The 22,473-nt window shown below is 41.2% G+C and overlaps 1 protein-coding gene across 4 annotated transcripts; it reads right to left on the bottom strand.

Moving 5' to 3' along the window:
* Positions 1-543: 543 nt before the first annotated feature.
* ZBTB8OS (zinc finger and BTB domain containing 8 opposite strand) lies at positions 544-22,328 on the bottom strand. Of its 4 annotated transcripts, none has more exons than XM_015070261.3 (7): positions 21,809-22,319; positions 12,354-12,378; positions 11,703-11,824; positions 11,398-11,480; positions 10,367-10,419; positions 8,597-8,633; positions 3,820-5,908 (listed from the first exon to the last, which is right to left on the bottom strand). In XM_015070261.3, exons 1-7 carry the CDS (start codon positions 21,939-21,941, stop codon positions 5,822-5,824), a joined length of 540 nt encoding a protein of 179 aa, XP_014925747.1. In that variant the 5' UTR covers positions 21,942-22,319; the 3' UTR covers positions 3,820-5,821. The 4 variants fall into 4 exon arrangements, with proteins under 4 accessions (XP_026915587.1, XP_014925747.1, XP_053066894.1 ...); XM_053210919.1 differs by having other exon boundaries at positions 11,703-11,845; positions 21,809-21,921; XM_015070262.3 differs by having other exon boundaries at positions 21,805-21,919.
* Positions 22,329-22,473: the final 145 nt, after the last annotated feature.

Here is a 22,473-nt window from a genome sequence, read left to right on the forward strand (position 1 = left end):
ATAAGATTCTTAATGACCCCAGTGATGCTGGGGTATTGCACAGCAACCTGGTCTGTCAGTGGTCATCCTCACCATTTCAGAGTTGAGGAGACTAAGCCTCAGATAGGTTAAGGAAATTTCCTGAAGTCATACCGTTCATGAATGACCGAGTCAGCGTCAGAATCCATGACTCTAATGACCTTAACAGTTATACTTGGAAGCAGTTTAAAAAACACACTCGGGGGCCTGGCTGGCCTAGTCAGTGAAGCATACGGCTCTTGATCTTGGGGTCATGAGTTCGAGCCCCACATTGGGTGTGGAGTCTACTTAAAAATATATAGATATAGGGGCACCTGGGGATCTCAGTCCGTTAAACATCCAACTTCAGCTAAAGTCATGATCTTGCGGTCTGTGAATTCAAGCCCCACGTCAGGCTCTGTGCTGATAGCAGTCCTGGAGCCTGCTTCGGATTCTGTGTCTCCCTCTCTCTGCTCCTCCCCCACTCATGCTCTGTCTCTGTCTCTGAAAAATGAATAAATGTTTAAAAAATTTAATATATAGGTATAAATTAAAACGCACACACACAGTTGTATATTTATTTGACAGTGGGAAGAAACAGTAGAAATCCACCATTCTTTACTGTCTTGTCCTAGGAAACCAGACGTTTCTATAGTCCAAATGTCTCTGCTAAATAACATTAACTTTTGAACTTTCAGAATAAATGTCAGAGAAAGTGGCACAATCTTTGTCAGTGATCTCTTTTTGGGTTGTACCTGAGAAATATCACCCAAACATGAAGTGTTTCCTTATATATAAAATGTGAGTGATGGCTGCTATACTAACCTCAGAGGATCATTACATAAATGTGATTTGTTATATATTAAAGGGTATGGTATGAAGACAATGAAGAGAGTTACATAGCCAGGTGGTTCTAGGTGCTACTAATTTCCATGTTTGTAAAATGCAGATACCACATATAGAAATACTGGAAGAACATGGAACACCTATGTGGCTCAGTTGGTTAAGCGTCTGACTCTTGATTTTGGCTCAGGTCATAAGCCCATGCGCTGGGCATAGAGCCTGCTTATGATTCTCTCTCTCCTTCTGCCCCTCCCCAACTCATGTGCACGCTCTCTAAAAAAAGGAAGAAAAGAAAAAAATACTGTAAGGACAAATGGGAAACATACTGAAAGCACTTGGGAAAATACCCCACACAGACCAGTCCTGGATATGCGTTTATGACAAAATAAATATGTTGGCCCTTTTCCTAAGAGTACTTTCTTGCATGTCCAGAATTAGACATCGTTCATTTGATAGGTAACAAAATAAAAATTATTTATAGTACATTAGATGGGCAACAACATTGATAAAGTACTATAGTCACTAAGTTCTGTGGATATTTGCTCTGAAAGCTTTTGGAGGACATCCTTTCCAATTCCCTGGTTTCTTAGATGAAGAAACAGAATCCTTGGTCTCAATCTGGAATCCTCAAAGCCTTCTGATTGAAGCTCAGACTTCAGAGGTGGGGACGGGCCAGAATTCTAGTTCACTCAGTGCACATGCCCCACCTTGAGGAGGGTATAAATTGTTCTTTTTCCACCCTTCTTGAACATTTTCTTCCAAAGCCCAAGTGGCAAAATAACAAAGTGGAAAGAGAATTGGCAAAGTGGTCACAGAGACAGATAACCACTTAGCCCACTTGGGAGGGAGAGACACCAGTGAGAAAAGGTCACCATGCCACTATGGAATGTCCACTACGGCAAATCGCTGCCATCAGAGCACATCCAGCCATACTCACAACAAAGGCTGTCTGATAAGAGTGAATGAGAAGATGCTGATGGGTGTGCTTTGGACCTAAACAAACAGAAACTGCAGAAACCTGCTCGTTCTCAGCTCAGTTGTTTAAAATACAGTATACAGGATCACAGAAACTTAGAACTGGAAAGTTCAGGAATCACTAACACTCCTGTTTCATTTGTTTACTTATTTTAAATGTTTATTTTTGACAGAGCCCATGCAGGAGGGAAACAGAGGGTGACAGAGGATCCGAAGCAGTGTGTGCACTGACATCAACAAGCCCGATGTGGGCCTCAAACTCACGAACTACGAGATCATGACGTAAGCCAAAGTCAGAAGCTCAACCAACTGGGCCACCCAGGTGCCCCACTAACACTTATAACATGCAGATGGGGAAGCAGGTCCAAGGTTAGACAGCAGAGTGAGGGCTAGAAATTGAGGCTTGTGACTTGCAATCTTACGCTTTTGTAGATCTGCTCAAGGAGCTGATCTCTCAGAGCTCAAGCTCTGCTTGAGTTTGATGCAGTTCTGAGATGCTTAACCCAGAGACCACCAGGCGGTGATGGACCATCCGTTATGTGCCATTGGGAAGCACTCCTTCTGTTTAGAGGGATGAGGCTAGCAAACACTAAACAATTAAAACATTAAGGCTGCAAATCTTTAAAGCTAACTAGGGAGACATAAAGACCACAGAAGGCTAGAATATTAGGAAGGCCTCAAGAAAATGGGACTTGAGCTTTTTTTTTTTTTTTTAATATTTCTTTTCAAGTTTATGTTTTTATTTTGAGAGAGATTGCGTGCGAACGGGGGCGGGGCAGAGAAATCAGGAGACAGAATCCCAAGCAGGCTCCTTAGCAGAGCCTGAGGCAGGGTTCGAACTCACAAACTGTGAGATCATGACCTGAGCTGAAATCAACGGATGCTTAACCAACTAAGCCACCCAGGCGCCCCTTGAGCTGTGCTTTAAAGCAGGACTTTCCAACCAGCAACCTGTGGACGAGATTCAGCCTGCATTTTCCCATTGTGATGATCTGTAGTAGTTTTTTTTCTTCTTCCCCCAAACTTGGGACTTTCACATAAAAATCCCAATTGTGGAGTGTCACAAAAAGTGCAGCACTAGGCCTGTATTCACAGTAGCAATAAGGGCAAGAGCTGTGAGGCAGCTGCCCCCGTAGCTACTGCATAAATCTTCAGCCAAACACCCACAGTTCACTCTCATTACTTCTGTGACTCCTTGGGCACTGGATGCGCTGTTCATGTTTTTGGAAAAGGGCAAGACAGCCCAGATAGGAGAATAAGACACAAAAGTGGCAATGAGTGGGAATGTTATACGGTAGGAGAAAAATATGCTCCCGAGGCCAAGACATAGCTGAAACTAAAAGAGTCGGGGGCGGCAGGGGAGACTGTACGACCATCTCAATAAAAAAACAAAAATGAACAAATAAATTGTGTGCTGCTGCTGGGTCAAGAATGCCAACTTCACACACAAAAGTTAACATACTCATTTTCCTTCCACTGAGTATCTTCATTTTGGCATATTTAAAAATGAACACAAACTGCATTTAAAAGAAAAAGTTTTTTTAATATTTATTTTTGAGAGAGAGACAGAGTGTGAGTAGGGAAGGAGCAGAGAGAGAGGTAGACAGAATCCGAAGCAGGCTCCAGGCCCTGAGCTGTCAGCACAGAGTCCGACATGGGGCTCAAACTCACAAACTGTGAGATCATAACCTGAGCCAATATCAGACGCTCAACCGACTGAGCCCCCCAAGCACCCCTAACACAAACTGCATTTTATTTTTTTTATTTTTTAACGTTTATTTTATTTTTGAAACAGAGAGAGACAGAGCATGAATGGGGGAGGGCCAGAGAGAGAGGGAGACACAGAATCTGAAATAGGCTCCAGGCTCTGAGCTGTCAGCACAGAGCCCAATGCGGGGCTCGAACTCACAGACCGCGAGATCATGACCTGAGCCGAAGCCGGACGCTTACCCGACTGAGCCACCCAGGTGCCCCACAAACTGCATTTTAAAATTCACATAAAACAGTTAATAAATTATAAATTTATTATAAATAAAAGGAAATAGAATTCGTATTGTGTAATTACAACTGACTTGCTTTTACTGAACCCCATTACACAGCACTGGTGGTAAGAGGTGCGGTTACCCGTTTTTTTTCCCAGTCAAGACTATACCCTACTTGGCTTAATACATCCCAAGAGCTCTTATTCTGGATTCAGCTCTTCCACTGGACTCACAATATCCCGCTGCTCATTTTCACAATCAATGTCCCAAATAGCACATGATATACAAAGGGGTCTATGAAAAAAAGGGACCTGGGTTAGCCTGGAAATTCACCCTGACAAAAGGCAGAGAGGTTCTTCTAGACAGTTTTTGCTTAGAGGGCCACAATTCAAATAAACAAAATGTACCTCAAAATAAAGAAGGGGAAGAAACACCACCCCAGTGATCCTGCTATATATTCACTGCAAGAACTACTATTCAAATGGTAGGCTCTTGGCCTAGTCTCCATTAGCTCTATTTTCTAGAGAGCTAGCAAAAGATACAGTGCTGAGAACACTTCAGAAGCTCACCATTTCGTTTTAGGTCAAGTTTAGCATGCCGTAATGGTATCTGGCACCACCCAGTGGCAATCTTTTCTCCTGTATGTGCGAATAAATAGCAACTTTGCAAATTCTTGTGGTGGCAACAAATACCTCAATCAATGAATAGAGAACAGAATAATGTTGCAAATCAAACAGAAGCAGTTTCATTACATTGCCTACTTTGAGAAGTTTAGATCATTTTTAACGTGGTTTTTTTCCACAATGAAGAACGTAGAAAAACACAAAGAAATGTAAAACACTTTTCTTCTCCAACTGTATAAATATATGGGCTTTAATATAAAATCACACTAGAAGGGCCCATTTTTTTATTTAAAAATTTTTTTAATGTTTATTTATTTTTTGAGAGAGAGAAAGAAACAGAGTGAGACTAGGGGTGGAGCAGAGACAGAGGGAGACACAATCTGAAGCAGGCTCCAGGCTCCAAGCTGTCAGCACAGAGCCTGATACAACATTCGAACCCATGAACTGCAGTGAGAATCATGATCTGAGCTGAAGTCTGACACTTAACTGACCGAGCCACCCAGGCACTCCTGGAAGGGGCTCATTTGTAAGGGCACTGACTTGTTCTTACGAGAAAATAGGAAAAGTGTCCAGACATTAGTGCTTTAAAATAGTGAGAAAGAGAGAAACTCAGGACTCTTTCTACAGAAGTCTTCCAACTGTTCCAACTATAATTATTTCTTCTAAGAAAACCGAGTGGCATACAGGATGGCTCTGTCCCACAGGAAATCTAAAACAAAACCTCTCTTTAATGTATATATAGAAAATATATGTATTAACCAATTCAGAAAAAAGCAAAGTCCTGGTTGTAGGATTTCTCAAATTATTATTATTTTTTCAAACTGAATTCGATAAGACTATGGAAGGTTCAGAGTATCCTGGGCTGCTGCTGACACCGTTGGTCCCTCTGGGGACCAGGCAGGACGTTTCACTAGAAGGGTGCTACTACAGCAGGGGACTAAGAGATGAGAAGCCATACTTGCCACCTGAAGAATTCTTTAAAGTTTGAGTATTTGCGTAACACGGACCAAACCTGCACCTTGATGTTCCATTTCTGAAAGTCACACTTTAAGTTAAAAAGTTCTGTTCTGTGGGCACCCCGGTGGCTGAGTTGGTTAAGTGTCTGACTTTGGCTCAGGTCATGATCTTGCGGTTCATGAATTTGAGCCCTACGTCGGGCTCTGTGCTGTCAGTGCAGAGCCCACTTCGGATCTTCTGTCTGTCTCTCTCTGTCCCTTCTCCACTCACACTCTCTCTAGTTCGAAAATAAACAAACATTAAAAAAAAAAAAAAGTTGTTCTGCAAATCTCCATATATCAACAGATACTGTAGAATTTATATCATGGTATCATGGTATCTTCTTAAAAAGAAGAGAAAAAACAGTTCTTCATAGGAGGGGGTTTTTCTTGTTTTTTTGGTATCTTAAATGTCAATGATCACAAAAACTTCTGGCTTCTCTTCATTATAGACCTGCATTGCTGAGTACGTTATTGCCTTGACTTCAGTGCCCTAAAGTTGGGGTTAGAGAATAAACAAATAGGAAAAAATGAAAATCAAACTCAGGATCAGTAACTCTACAACAATAGGCAGAAAGGCCAAATTTTACTATTATTCTGAAAAACTAAAAACTCACGTGATACAAGCAGTTATTTGTACAGCATTGTACAGTCATCCGGTAAAAATGAGAAGCCACATGTGCACAGGGAAAGAGCGCTGACTGGGAGGTAAGAGATGAGGCTCTAATCCTGGCTTTGTTTCCACCTGGCTAAGGAGGCTGGCTGACCTCTCCAGCATCCCCTTTTTCATTTACCAAGTGGACTGAGTCAAGGAACCCAAAGCTTTCCTATGGTCTGGCTCAGAGCTCCTTCTCAGGACCTCCTCCTTATAGTCTAACCTGGGGCCTAGGAACACAGACTCCTCTCCTCCTCAGCTGCCAACTCACTTTACTTCCTGGGTTCTCTCTCCACATGTTTCTGATACATGACAATCCCCCCTCGCCTGCCCTGGTTTAACACCACAGGATTAGATGTTCTCTTGGTTCCTTCCCATTCTAGAAAAGAATCTACAATAATTCTTTGCAGCACAAAACATAGCCAGCAATAGGCAACTGGCATTTGCTAGCTCTATGGCACAAAAGAAATCTGAACGTTTCCCAGATGGATCTGAATGGCACCCACCTTTGCTTTTTTCCCTCTGCCATAATCACCTGGTGAAACCACAACCTAAATCAAATTCAACTTTCTGCCTACGGCAGCACACACCATACTAAGTGGTGTCACTTTAAATCACATCCACAATCTCAAAAGGGCACTCAGCACTGACTAGTCATCCTACATTTGCCACTAAATTCCCTTGCTCAGTCTCTGAAACAATTACTTTCCATCTTCACCTCTAGGATTCCTCCCTCATTCTCACCCTCACACCAGGCCTCCTAGAGAAAACAGGAGCAATCAGTAAGAAGTGACTTATCTTCTCCATCCGTACTCACATTAGCCTTTCCTCCTATTACAATGAACAGCCCGTCCCTGCTCCTATCAGAAGATCAGCTCCTGTACCTGAACACACCACCCCACACCCCCCTTTACCAAAACTTAAGGTCTTTGTTCTGAAATTATTCTCTTCCTCTCCAGCATGATCAATTTGCCCCAAGTTCCTAGATCACTTCCACACAGCCTACGTTGGTGCTACAAACCTTGTAGCTAAAACAAGACACACACACACACACACACACACACACAAACTCCTCCCTTTCCAACCGCATTCCCCTCTGGCTAGTACTGTTCTATTTGTTCCCCTTTTCAAACTCTTCAAAAGAACTGTCTCAATACACTGCCTCCACTTTCCTATCTTTCATTCTCTCTTTGACCCATGTATCTTTCCATTGATTAGTAAACCCATGGATAATTCTCAATCCTCATCTTACGCAACCTCTGAGAGGTCTCAAGATCATTAGATATCTGGCTTTAGGGCACCCCCTCTTCTTTTGCTCCCTTTCATGAGGTTCTCCTTGTCTTTTACTTTTTGGCTCTGTCTCTTCCAAACTTAGTACCCCAGGGCTCAGTCCCCTCTATACTCTCTCTTATCTATACTCCCTCCGACATAATCTCATCTAATCCTATGGCTATAGATATCCTCTGCTCAGTGGTGGCTCCCAGATTTATGTTTGCAGAGATAGCTATCTCCTGAATAAGACATCCTATAGGCAAATGCCTATTATGAGACATTTCCATTTAGATGTCTAATATATACCTCACACATAAGATGTTCAAAAGAAAATTCCACGTGTCGTTTGTATTGTAATTCACATGCTCCCTTCTAGCGGTTTCTCTCTTTTTAAGCTTCTCTCCCAAAGTTCCCTCATCAGGCTTCATTTCATTATGTTGTGCTTGAAGAAATGATACCGCAGCTACTAGAAGCAACCAGGACTTCCCAGTCACTCTCAACTAATTTAGGTCTCTTTGGCCTAAACACAAGGGTCAGCAACTTGCAAATCACAGGGCAAACCCAGGCTGCCACCTGGTTTTGTATAGTCCTACCACCTAAGGATGGTTTTTACATGTCTAAATGGTTGGGGGGGAAAAAACCACAAAAGAATACCTCATGACATTTGAAAATGATATGAAATTGAAATTTCAATGTCCATGAAGTTTTATTGGGATACAACCACATTCACTCGTTTATGTATTGTCTGTGGTGGCTATAGTGATACAATAAAGGAGCTAAATATTGTTCTTCTATCACTCTTGTTCCACAAAGCTTTAAACATTATCTAGCCCTTTACAGAAAAAATTTGCCTCCCCCTATTCCTATATACAGATTTGACTGGCATAGAGTGGAGTCATACAGGTTGGCAAATACAGAATCCGGAGAAGCACAGAAAGTAGAAGGTACTTTAGAGAACATTCAGTGTAAAACCTTCATCACAGGAAGAGATACAGAAGCTTGAAAAGGCAAAGGGACTTTTAAACCCCATAAAAACCTATAACAAACCTGACCCTGGAGCCCAAGTGCTGACTCCTAATCCACCAAATCAGATGCGTGGAATCAGCGCTTAAACGTAACATGGTCAGGGAAGCCTGAGGAAAACTTACCACTTACTTCACACCAATTTATTAGAACTCACTAAAGTTTACTGGCATATACTAACTTTATGGTAAGAAAGTAGCAAATGTTTTTAATGGCTGAATTTAAACATACCTGAGGGTGCTTGGACAATGAAAATTCTTCTCCCCACCTTGAGAAGGAAAATTAAAACATGATTTAGACTTCCAGGATTTAATACCTGTTCTCCCTTTAAATATTTTAAAATAAATCTTATAAATGTGGTTAAGATATGAGAAGGCCAAAAGAGATGGGAGGGATAAGGGGCTTTAAATTTCAGTTTGAGGGGCACCTGGGTGGTTCAGTCAGTTAAGTGTCCAACTTCGGGTCATGATCTCGTGGTTCGTGAGTTAGAGCCGCGCATTTGGCTCTGTGCTGACAGCACGGAGCATGAAGCCTAGAGACTGTTTGTAGTTCTGCGTCTCCCTCTCTGCCCCTGTGTCTCCCTCTCTCTGCCCCTCCCCCACTCATGCACCTGCGCTCTCTCTCAAAAATAAGCATTAAAAAATGTTTTTAATAGGGGCACCTGGTGGCTCAGTCAGTTGAGCAGCCAACTTCGGCTCAGGTCATGATCTCACGGTCAGTGAGTTCAAGCCCCGCGTGGGACTCTGTGCTGACAGCTCAGAGCCTGGAGCCTGCTTCAGCTTCTGTGTCTCCCTCTCTCTCTGCCCCTCCCCTGCTCATGCTTTGTCTCTTTCTCAAAAATAAATAAACATTAAAAAAAAGTTTTTAATAAATAAATACAGCCGCATGTTCAAAATTTTCACTGTACTCAAGGCTATACAATGATTTAAATATTATCTCCCACTGGAGAAAGTAGGCCTGAGTATCACAGAGGCAAAATACTACATTCTGTAATATGCTCTTATTTTATAACTTTTGAGAAAATGTCCATGGTCTGTGCATAGAAGGCCCCAGAAGGGTACTTTCCTAGAACCCGGGATAAGTATCTTCTCTCCCTTCAAGATGAATGTGGCTAGAGATCACAGTTGGAGAAGCAGTATTGGTAGTAAAAAGAACAAAGTTTTAAATTTCTGTTCAACCATTTATTAGCTAAATACCCTTGGATAAGGCTGATTCCATACCCATTAAAAAAAAAAAAAAGGAGGGAGAAGAATAAAAGACCTCACTTTACAAAAAGAAAAAAGAAATGAATCAAATTCAACATGAAGTGGAAACAATAGGCTTTACATAGAAATAACCTAAAAGAGGGGAGCCTGGGTGGCTCAGCTGGTTGAGTATACGGCTCTTGATTTCAGCTCAGTTCATGATCACATGGCTGTGGGACTGAGCCCTACGTGGGGTTCACAGTGAGCATGGAGCCTGCTTATGATTCTCTCTCTCTGCCCCTCTACCCTACTCACACTCTCTCTAAAATAAATCTTAAAAACAAAACAAAACAAAACAAAACAAACCAGGGGTGCCTGGGTGGCTCAGTTGGTTAAGCGTCTGACTTCGGCTCAGGTCATGATCACAGTTCGTGGGTTCGAGTCCTGCATTGGGCTCTGCTGTACTGACAGCTCAGAGCCTGGAGTCTGCTTCAGATTCTGTGTCTCCCTCTCTTTCTGTCCCTCCTGGGCTTGCACTCTCTCTCTCAATAATAAATAAACATAAAAAAAAAAATCAATAAATTGGGAATCAGGTTTAAGAACCAAAATTAACTGTTCTGACACATTTCTGGTCTTCCAAAGCTGAGGACCAAAGCCCTTGCTCCTAGGGTTCACAAAGCTTAATCTGCAGAGGCCCACTGGGCTGCAATGGGACCTCTGACTTAACATTTCTGTCTTCCTGCCCAGTACGTTCAGTGAAGAATATAATTTTAACATCTTTCATGGCTTGTTACTTAAAAAGATCTTCAAAACATACCCAATTGACCGTAATTTGAAATTTCTTTGATCGATATGAAGTACCTTCACTTCCTAAAGAGGAAAAGAAAATTTAATTTAAAAAAATGTTCATAATAGACCATCTACTAAAACATGTCTAATAACTGTCAAAACACTATGTTGTACACCTGAAACTGACATAATATTGTATGTCAGTTATACTTTAATTAACAAAAATATGTCTAGGTTGTCCCCTTTCCTGGAAAATAACAATGTACAACTTCCCTGAAGCAAAGAAAATTAAAATGTTAACTAAAGTAGAACAACAAACTAAATATATTTCAAGGAAATAAGGTTTTTTTCTTATATAGTGAAGAGAAACGTTCTTGAAAAATGTACACTCTAAAAGCAGGAGTCAAGAACTTTCTCTGTAAAATAGAATAGAATGATACAGGATTTCAATCATTCTTGGCCCATTTTTAACTAACACTGTAGGCTCTTGAACTCTGCAGGACTAGGGACCAGTTAGAAGAGTGTATGTAGCATAGCTGGGAAGGGAGAGAATGGAGTGATTATGGAAGCAAGGAAGCAAGGCGCTGTGTGTTAGGTAACAGTGATGTTGAGATAGATTCCCTTCTAGAGGCTGATGGCAACAGGCAATCTCCATTTAGATTTTCCTTTTTCATGTTAAGGAAAACTGACAGCAATTTTTAAATTTAGGCCAACATGGCAGAGTTGCTAAATTTCACAAGGGACAAAGGAACATATGGATGGACATAAATATAGCTCAAACTAGGGAGACATAAAAAGTGTGGGTGAAGACAGCAGGTGCATTCTTATCACACAATCCTGATTAGTGACAAGTATATGGTAAGAGATCTAAATATTACAAGATGCATATACATAGGCAAAGGCAGATTAACCAAGGAGTCCCTGTTTTCTACAAATCAGTATCATCTTAGGATCTGTATGGCTTGGTTTTGCATCACACATTCTATTCTCAATCATTTGTTCTCTTAAAATCTGAACTAGAACCCGTTTGCTCAGTAAAAAAGAAAAACCGTTGCTTACCCGGGGTATGAAGAATTCGTCAGCACTGAACTTATAAAGCCACTCATCCAAAAAGTGAAACAGAAGAGACTCTAAGTCATCTCCTACACAGGATCAAGAAGAACCATGATAGTATGATGTTTAATGATTCTCCTCTCTAAAAACTTGTTTGAATTTAAAAGTGTAATGAATTTCTTAGGCTAGCTGAAAAGAGGAAAAACAAGCTCATAATTAATTTAGTTGCTCTTATTGTGAAAATATACTGAAATCATGTACAACGCTGCACATTTGCATAACAATTTCTTCCCTGAAAACAAATTGGTTACCTTGGGTTTCTACTTCTAGTGTTTGGAGGGGCTCCACAGTCCCAGTATCTGTCATGTAACCAAACATGGCCATTGCACATTGCTCAAATGCTTCCTCCAGAGTATCTCCCCATGCATGTAACCTAAAGAAATACATTTATGCCCTGTGTAATAAAATTCAGGAGAGCAAGAGAGAAAACTTGACAGCAAAGTCAAAATAAAATTAGCATGGTAAATACAAAACCAAAGGCAGCAATCAATTTAATGGCACAGAAACTGGGTTCTTTTAAACCATCATTTTCATGTTGTAAAGGAACGAAAATAGGAAGAGAAAATTAAAATTAGGGACATCAAGGGGCATCTAGGTGGTTCAGTTGGTTAAGTGTCCAACTCTTGATCTCAGCTCAGGTCATGATCTCACAGTTTGTGGGTCTGAGCCCCACGTCAGGCTCTGTTCTGACAGAGAGGATTCTCCCTCTCCCTCGCTGTCTGTCCCTCCCTGGGTTGTGTGTGCATCTGTGTGCACATTCTCTCTCCCTCCCTCACAAAATAAATAAACTTTAAAAAATAAATAGATAAATAATAAAATAAAATTAGGGACATCAAGATTAAAACATCGGACTTCCTATTTAAGAACATGATTTCAAAGATATAAATTGCAGGTATACTCACTGGACATCTGCCGTATGATCCAAATCTGAGGGAGAGAGGGGAAAACACATATGTCATTGAACTTGACTTGCAAGTCACAAGAAACTCTAGTTCATTATTAAGAATATTATCCTTCTGTGGTGCCTGGATGGCTCAGTCAGTTGAGCATTCAACTCTGTTTCAGGTCATGATCTCACGGGGTTCAAGAGTTCGAGCCCCCCTCAGGCTCACTGCTGTCAGCACAGGCATGCTTCAGATCCTGTCTCCCTCTCTCTCTGCCCCTCCTCTTCTTGCTCTCTCTTTCAAAAATAAATAAATTATTGAAAAAAAAAAAAGTAGGGGCGCCTGGGTGGCTCAGTCGGTTAAGTGTCCGACTTCAGCTCAGGTCATGATCTCACGGTTCACTGAGTTGGGAGCCCCATGTCGGACTCTCTGCTGTCAGCATAGAGCCCGCTTCAGATCCTCTGTCTCCCTCTCTGTGCCCCTACATTCGTGCTTTCTCTCTCTCTCTCTCTCAAAAGTAAACAAACATTAAAAAATTAAAAAAAAAAAAAGTAAACTCAACACGATGTTTATGAGCTTCTTCCTGATTATCCCCACAGAAACACCTGAAAGCAACACCTGCTACTACAGCAAACTCCCACTGGATCCGTTATCCCAACATTTCAGTCTACTCTTCACTGGTATCATGACTTCTGTCAGTTCTTCTACTTAGATCATTGAATATTCAGGCTAGAAGGAAGCCTTGCAGCTCATTTAATATAATTCCCTCACGGACAAGAAGAAAACTGGGGCACCTGGCTGGCTCAATCTGTAGAGCGCGTGACTTCTTGACCTTGGGTTGTGAGTTTGAGACCATGTTGGGTGTAGAGATTACTTTAAAATTTTTTTTAAAAAGAAGAAGAAACCTGAAATCCGAAGAGATCGTGGGACTTGTTAAAGACTACTGTTGTTTAGAGGCAAAGTTGGGCCTAGAATTGAGACGTCCTGAGTGCCAGTGTAGTAGATTTTGTACCATAACACATAGTTTTTTGGTGACACTCAAGGCTCAAATTCTTCTCCAAGTCACTCAAAAATATTCCTGTGGACTTAATATGTTTTAGGCACCAGAGATGACCAGCAGAGATGATAAAGAAGTTAAAAGAAAATGACAGGTATTAACCTTAGAGTAATGAAAGCATGTATCCAGAATGCTCACAGCAGTGGATTCCCCAAAATGAAAAACCGAAAGTTCACCGATAAGAGAACAGATAAAGATGCGATGCAATACTACTCAGCGATAAAATGGCGTGACTTACTGGGGCACCTGGATGGCTCAGTTCCTTAAGAATCCAACTCTTGGTTTTGGGTCAGGCCATGATCTCATGGTTCATGGGTCTGAGCCCCGCGACAGGCCCTGCGCTCATGGCAAGAAGCCTTTTTAGGATTCTCTCCCTTCCTCTCTCTCTGTCCTCCCTCCCCCCTCTGCTTGCACTCTCTCTCTCTCAAAAATTAATAAATGAACATTTTTTTTAATGGTGTGATCTACTGACTCATGCATTAACATGAATCTCAAAAACATTAAGTGAAAACTGCAGAACTCTCAGCATGTAACACCTTTATCCAAACTCCTCTGTGACAAGAGTGATCAAACTTTAGCACAGCTGGACTTCTAGCAGCATAAGCCTAGTTCCAAGGATCACCCAGGCCCCAAAGCATTAGATTACCTGCTGGGGGGGAAAGAGCTACACAGACAGGAGAATTTATTGTTCATTCCAACCAAAACCTAACAATAGGCCCTTAACCTCCCTTTCTTAAAGCATTTACTATAAAGGACTTACAACTGTGAATATTTATCTCTTACAACTCAGCAGGGTCCTTCTCAAGGACTCCAGAGCCACTCCTTTGAAATGTAATCAGCATAAAGGACTCCTGGTCTCAGTGGGAGGATTGAATCCTAACTTCCGTAACTGCCTGCTACCAAATCCTGCAGGCCTAATCGAATTTACGCAGACTAACTGTTTGTAATTTTTCACTTCTCTGAATCTATGAGGCCCCTGCTCTCCCCTCTTCTCAATTCTCCCTTTAAAAGGCCCCATCACCTCTGCAAAATTTGGAATGGAGCTCAGTTCTTTCTTTTACTATAATTACTGAAAAAAAGTCATTCACCACTTTAATGTCTGGCTGTGTTTATCTTTGATACTAAGTGAAGAAGCCAGGCATAAAAGAATCTATACTGTGTGAAACTTTAGGCAAAATTATGCTCTGGTAATAGAAATCCAAACTGCCTCAAAGTAAGGACATGGGGGGGGGGGAGGCTTATAGGAAAAAAAGCAAAAGGGAACTTTCTAGGGTGATGGAAATGTTCTACAATCCAATGTATAATACACTTCAATCATAAATGGATATGTATGTTTATCAAAACTTATCAGACTCTACACTTAAGATCTGAGCACTTCTACCATATGTAAATTATATCTCCATTTTAAAAAACAATTTGAAAGAACAATGACAGATTACTATAGGCCAGTAGTTCTCAAATTTTTGGTCTTAGGAACCCTTTACTCAAATATTATTGAAGATCCCAAAAAGGTTTGATTTATATGTGTTGTATCTGTCCATGTTAACCATACTAGAAATTTTAACGAAAAAACGTTTAAATACTTACTAATTCATTTAAAAACAACAACAAAATTGGGGCACATGGCTGGCTCAGTCAGTAGAACATGTGACCCTTGATCTCAGGATTGAGTTCTAGCCCAACATTGGGTATAGAGATTACTTAAAAATAAAATCTTTAGAAAATAGTAATAATCAATAAAAAACAAAGCCATTTCACTAAACATAAATTGCATACCTTTATAAAAAATAACCATATTTCCCTAAAACTTTAGTGAAAAGAGTGGCATCGTTTAGGTAAGTATTTTGAATGTCTTTCAATGTGTTGCAATATATTGATTTAGTTGAAACACGTACATAAAATCAACCTCACATATATGTAGGAGAAAAAGGGAGGAGTATCTTAATAGCTTTTCACAAAACTATATATAATCTTCCATGATGCTATACCGAAACTAGAAACATGCAATGTGGAATTTGAAGCTGTTATAATGAATTTTCATACTCTGTAACATTAAAATCCATAACTCTATCTTGTGCCTAGAATGGATCTTATCTGTGCCTGATGGTATAACACCAAAGCACTGGTCTTTTGAAAAAATATTAGTTCATTGATTTATACAGGTAATGTCGACACATTTAACTATATGAAGTGAAATTACATATATACGCATATTTGTTTTATTTTTTTTATTTTTTTTTCAACATTTTTATTTATTTTTGGGACAGAGAGAGACAGAGCATGAACGGGGGAGGGGCAGAGAGAGAGGGAGACACAGAATCGGAAACAGGCTCCAGGCTCCGAGCCATCAGCCCAGAGCCTGACGCGGGGCTCGAACTCACGGACCGCGAGATCGTGACCTGGCTTTCAGTCCTTCTTTGGAGGAAAACAAAGTGGGGGGGGGGGGGTCTTCCATGAAAAACAAAACCAAAACAAAAAACCAGCTCACAACTCAATTACACAAGTTCTTTTCCTCAAGGTAATCATCAATACCTTGACAAGCAACAGAAACACCGTATGCACATTTTCCATTCTGTTTCACAGAACATTAAAAAGGCATGTACTCACTGGTCAAGATTTAATTAAACTGACAGTCCTTACTGATTCATCAAGGACATCTCTAAGTGAAAATGATTTTTTCTTTTAACCTTAGGTACATAGTGGTTAAGGAATAAAGTGATTACCAGTACAGTTTGGTGTTGCCTCAATTTGTGCTAAGGGAACAGCAGGTGTACCTACCAATGCTTTTGCACCATCAGCACAAATACCAACACAGCGAAAGAGCAAGTATCTCAGTATTATTGCAAAAGTTTTTTGACATCACAGATCCTATGAAAGGGTCTGGGGAACCCCAGGGGTCCAAGGGTCACACTTTGAGAACTGAAACATAGGAGAGACTAGGAAATAAACTTAACTTGGACTGAATTCCCAAAGGAAACAAGACTTAACATTGTAAGTGCCAAAAGACTAAGGGTACTCTGTACGTGTTTGCTCATTCTCTTATTTCCAATTTTTGTTCAATCCATGATACACAACAGGTGTTCAATCATATTGCTGAATGAATAAGATGACAACTACACGGTTGTCTACACAGTCTTAAAGGAAAAAACAGGGCTACAGGAAAAGCTTGGGGAGAGATTTGGGGGTGGTCTATGGAAAGAAATGAAGCTGGGAGAAAAAACAGACTAATCTCACATGACATCAATTCAAAGACTGTACAAAATGTTGCCAAGTAGAATCCAGTATGACCAAGTGGGATTTATTCCTGGAATGCATGGATTCAGTTATTAGGAAATAGATTAATGTAATTCATATATGGTCCTCTCCATAGATACAATCATGAAACATATTATAAAAATATTAACAGGATTTTTGAGCAAAAAGTTTTTTCTGTACAACAAATTAAAAAGTTAAACTATTTTTCTTCTCTCATTCTTTTTAATGCTTATTTTGAGAGAGAGGACGTGTGCAGGGGGAGGGGCAGAGAGAGAGAGAAAGAGAATCCTAAGCAGGCTCCCAGCACAGAGCCCAACACAGTGCTCCATCCCACAAATGGGGAGATCATGATCTGAACCAAAATCAAGAGTCGGACGCTTAACCAACTGAGCCACCTAGGAGCCCCTTTTCTCTCATTCTTAATTGCTATATTTACTGAATGTTTCTGTGGTGTAATAAAGATATATATTTGGTCTTTGTCCCTGGTTTCTGGCAAAGCTCCTAAAACCCTTGGATTCTCCTGAGTGATGAGTGTTTTGTTATTCATTAATTATTACCTTCTGTCCACACCTGAATCTATGCTATGGTGGTGACTCAGCGTAAGGTCCCTAGATAGCCTTAGAATGGGGCAGTCACCAGGAAGATCAAGATTAAAGAGCGGGAACTTCCAGCCCCACCCCCTCACTACCAGGTGTGAGTGCCTGGCCTGTGGAGGGTGGAGCAGGAGACTGAGTTATAGACTCTTAAAGAGATTTGGAGAACATCCCATTGGTGAGCTCATCCATGTGCTAGGAGGACGACAAGCCCAGAGGGGGCATGGAAGCTCCAGACCCTCTCCCCATACCTTGCTCTATGCATGGCATCCGTCTGGTTGTTCCTCAGTTGGATCCCCTATAATAAACTGGTAAACCTAAGTAAAGCATGGTTACCTGAGTTCTGTGAATTGTTCTAGCAAATTACTGAACTTGAGCCCAAGGAAGAGTGGGAGGAGAATGCATGGGAACACCAGAATTTGCAACTGGTTAGGCAGAAGTGTGGGTAGCTTGGGTACCCCATTTGGGGCTGCCATATGAAGTGGAAGCAGTCTTGTGCAATTCAGCCCTTAAACTGTGGGGTCTGTGTTAATTCCAGGGAGTTAGGATCAGAACAGAATTGAATTGACTGATACCCAAGTTGGTGTCAGAGAACTGGAAAACTGCTTGATGTGGAGAAACCACACACTTGACGTCAGAAGTGGTATTAGAGGAAAGAAAACAGAGTTTTATAATGCATATATTATTATAATACAGTTGAACACACAAAATTCAAAGTGTACGATGAAAAAAATTTGGATACTCTTGGGTATCAACTGAAAATTATACTAACTATAAGGGAATACTATAAGGAAGCAGGGTAAAAAATTAATTATACAACTCAGCAGCTTTCACAATTATAGTCAATAACAGGATAGACAAGAGATGATATCAGGGCAGAAAAGATCATTTACATCAGAAACAAAAAAGGTGTGGGGGCCTGGCTGACTCAGTGAGTAGAGCACGTGACTCCTGATCTCAGGGTCATGAGTTTGAGTCCCACAATGCCAAAGACATTACTATAAAAAATAAATAAATAAATAACAACAGATGGGCGCCTGGGTGGCTCATTCAGTTAAGCATCCAACTCTTGACTTTGGCTCAGGTCATGATCTCCTGGTTTGTGAGATAGAGCCCCATGTCAGGCTCTGCACTGACAGCATGGAGCCTCCTTGGGATTCTCTCTCCTTCTCCTGCCCCACCCACACTCACTCGCTTTCTCTCTCTCATAATAAATATTTTTTTTAAAAGGAAAAGAAACAAAAAAGATGAAATACCTAAAAATAACCTTCTCAGGATACACAAGATTTGAAAAATGGAAAGGCATACACCATTCCTCAAAAAAATCCTAATATAAATATTAAAGTTTTAATTCTCCCTAAATTTATAATTAATATGATTGAGAAAATACCAATAGTATTTTTTATCTGTGGTTTATTTTATTTTTAAAAGTTTTTATTTATTTAAGTAATCTCTATACCCATTGTGGGGCTAGAACTCACAACACCAAGACCAAGAGTCACATGCTCTACCTACTGAGCCAGCCAGGTGCCCCTATCTGCAGTTTACTTTAAAATAAATGAAAAGGAGGTGAAAGGTAGCCAGAAATATGCCACTCAGGTATAAAGATTATTTTGAGTTGAAGACAAATGAGAAGATACAAGAAAAACTCTCTGCCCTCCCACTATATATCTAAAACATAAATGTATAAAGGTGCTCCCCTTTGCCTATCAGCAAGGACAGAAATCAATCATTAAAGAAAACTCTAGACCCTTATCCACCCAGTCAGCACCAGAGGAATCTACATAATAAAGTTTCCTAACTAGCCCTCACCTTCCATTAGTTTTCTATATATTTATCATCCCACAATTGGCCGCCCCAGAAGTACAAAATGCTTTTCCTTTGTCTTGTCATTTCTCTACAAAATTACTGCTCCTGTTAAGACGCTATATAAGCTCAAGTTCTAACCAGCCCTTTGAGTTACTCATCACTGAATACTCCTATGTGAGGGGCACCTGGGTGATTCAGTCGGTTAAGCAACCGACTCTTGACTTCAGCTGTTTGGGAGTTTGAGCCCTACTTTGGGCTGGGCTGACCGTGCAGAGCCTGCTTGGGATTCTTTCTCTCTCCCTGCCCTTCCTCCACTCACTCACACACTCTCTCAAAATAATTTTAAAAATGTTTTTTAAGTTTATTTATTTTGAGAGAGACAGAGAGCAAAGGGGGCAGAGAGAGAGAATCCAAAGCAGGCTCTGCACTGCCAGCGCAGAGCCTGATACAGGGTCAAACCCATGAACCGTGAGACCATGACCTGAGCCAAAACCACGAGTCAGACGCTCAACCGACTGAACCACACAGGCACCCCTCAAAATAAATAAACTTAAAAAAAAAAATACTTCCAGGTGAATGTGCAACACATGTGTTTATAAGTTTGTTTTTTCTAACTGATTTGTAGGGCCCCAGCCAATGTACCTATGATGGGTATAGGAGAAAGATTTTTTTTCCTCCCCTATAGAGGTATAAGGGTACAGATAAAAAAAGGTAAACCATTAACTGATCATTGCTGAAGCTGGGTGATGTGCAGATGGAAGTCATCATACTAGTTTTGTATATATTTACACATAGCTGATGTTTATCTACATATAGGAAAAAAAAAAAAACCAAGAATGGCAGGAAAGGGGCCAATAGTGAGGGGAGAGTGTCCTACAACATATTAAAAGATAGAATAGGGGCACCTCGGCGGCTTAGTTGGTTAAGCATCTGACTCTTGATTTTGCCTCAGCATGATCTCACTGTGAGTTTGAGCCCCAGTGTAGAGCCTACTTGGGATTCTCTATCTCTCTCTCAAAATAAATAAACATAAAAAAAAAAAAAACAATAACAGGCAAAGCTAATCTATGATGTTAAAAGTTAGGTTAATGGGGGGCACCTGGCTGGCTCAATTGGTGGCATGGGCAACTCTTGATCTCAGGGTTGTGAATTCGAGTCCTATGTTGGGTGTAGAGATTTCTTAAAAATAAAATCTTTAAAAAAAAGTCAGGATAATGGGAGCAGTGGGGAGGGCGGTGGTGATTGGAAAGGGGCATAAGACAGGATGCTGTAATATTGTTTATCCACATGGTTATTAGGTATACAGGTGTATTCAGTGTGTGAACATTCACTTATGGTATGTGCATTCTTCCATATATTATACTTCAATGTAAGTTTGCATTTCCAAGGGCACCTGGCTGGCTCAGTTGGTAGAGCATGCCACTCTTGAACTCAGGGTGGTGAGTTCAAGCTCCACACTGAGCACAGAGCTTACTTAAATAAAAAAAAAAAAAAAGTTTTCATTTCCAAATGTACAAGAAAACACAGAATTGTTTTACAATCTTAGAGTGGACAAAGCCTTCCTAAGTATGACTACCCAGAAGTCATAAGAAGGGTTAATAAATTTCACTACATAAAAATAAATTTCTGCAGAGTAAAATAAGACCAACAATCCAATAGAAAAATGGGTTCAAAATATGAATATACACATCCCAGAAATGGACATACAAATAGCTCCAAACATACTTAAGTATGTTCAACTTCACTTATAATAAGAAAAATGCCAGGGCGCCTGGGTGGTTCAGTCGGTTGAGCATCTGACTTCAGCTCAGGTCATGATCTTGACTTCGGCTCAGGTCATGATCTTGTGTTCCTGAATTTGAGCCCCATGTCTGGCTCTGTGCTGACAGCTCAGAGCCTGGAGCCTGCTTCAGATTCTGTGTCTGCCTGTCTCTCTGCCCCTGTACCGCTCATATTCTGTCTCTCAAAAAATAAATAAATGTTAAAAAAATTAAAATGCAACTAATATCACAAAATATTTAAATTGGAAAAGACAAAGTATGGTAATGCAGTAAATGGGCGGAAGTGTGAGGACTAAAGCACGCTCACATAATGACAGTGAGAGTATAAACTGTTACAACATCACTGGAGATCAATTTAGCAAAAACTGTTAAAGTTAAAAATGCACATATCTTGGGGTGCCTGGGTGGCTCAGTCTATTGAGCGTGGGACTCCTGATTTTGGCGCAGGTCATGATCTCGCGGTTCATGGGACTGAGCCCCAACATGAGGTTGACAGGGCAGAGCCTGCCTGGGATTCTCTGCCTCCCTCCAAAATAAATAAATAAAAATCTTAAAAATGCACATATCCTTTGACAAAGCAACGTAACATCGGAAATTTACAGATACACTTGCACACGTGCAAAACAAAGGATGCACAAGTATATCCACTGCTCTAACCATCCCACTGTTGGGAGATACGTAGGGGAGACAACCCCGCAAATGCTTAGAAATATGGTTTTCTTTAGAATACACTGATAAAATTCCCACAAGATAAATGTGACTAGGTATATGAAGAAAGAGTTCAAAAGACTGTAGACGCAGCAGCCCAGTTCCCGACTCTCAGACCAGGTGGGTTTTTCCTCCAGCATCCCCCGGACTCGTACCTACAATACAGGGCGAAATGGGATCACCCCTGAAGCACCTAATGGGGTAAAGCCGGAGAGGCCAGAAGACCTGGGCAAGGAAAGAGGGCATGAGAAAACTGAGCCACCTACTCACACTCGTATTTCCGAATGACTGGAGGATACTTGGCCTTGATTGCCTTCTGCTCTTCAGTCAAATTGTAATCTCGAATATCTTCCTCTTCCTGCGCCATAATTACAACCCTGGACACTCCACTTCCGCCCTTCATTAGCCGGACTTCAGCCCTGATTTACAACTTCCGCTCTAGACTCCGCCCCTTGGCACACACCCTTAAAGGACCAGGACTCCATTCACCCAGATGTACTTATACCCTAAGACTCCTGGCCTAGGACCCGCCGGTGGAAAAACGTCTTTAATAGGCTTAGGCCCTATTTTCTGCGTTTGCTTCATCACTTCTAAGAACCCAGGAAACAAGTAAATTGGGGGACCTGGAAGTAGTAAGACACTTGAGCTGGACACTCCTATGCCTGAGTGGTAGACGTGTTTTCTTTCTGCCTCATTCCCAGAGTTGATAACTAGACCCGAAAGCATCCCAGATTTTTCACGTCAGTGCTCTGAAATTGTCGCGAGCTGAACAGCCTTTAAGAAAATGGCTGCCCCCTGTAGAGTGCGGACTAAACATCTCACGTGACCCGGCGGGCGCCCTCCCACCAGCTCCGCGCGCGCGCAATCGAAGGAAGTCGGCTCCCGGCCGAGTGGGGGCAGGGGAGGGGCGCGCTCCTGGGCCCCGCAGAAAGCGA

Source organism: Acinonyx jubatus, chromosome C1, assembly GCF_027475565.1.
Source record: "Acinonyx jubatus isolate Ajub_Pintada_27869175 chromosome C1, VMU_Ajub_asm_v1.0, whole genome shotgun sequence".
Taxonomy (NCBI): Eukaryota; Metazoa; Chordata; class Mammalia; order Carnivora; family Felidae; genus Acinonyx; species Acinonyx jubatus.

Coding starts and splice junctions, on each gene's coding strand:
- ZBTB8OS (XM_015070261.3), bottom strand. CDS start 21,941: ATGAAGGGCGGAAGTGGAGTGTCCAGGGTTGTAATTATGGCGCAGGAA. Junction 11,481..11,702: donor ACTAGAAGTAGAAACCCAAG/GTAACCAATTTG, acceptor GATCCTGTGTAG/GAGATGACTTAGAGTCTCTT. Junction 10,420..11,397: donor ACGAATTCTTCATACCCCGG/GTAAGCAACGGT, acceptor TTTCCTCTTTAG/GAAGTGAAGGTACTTCATAT.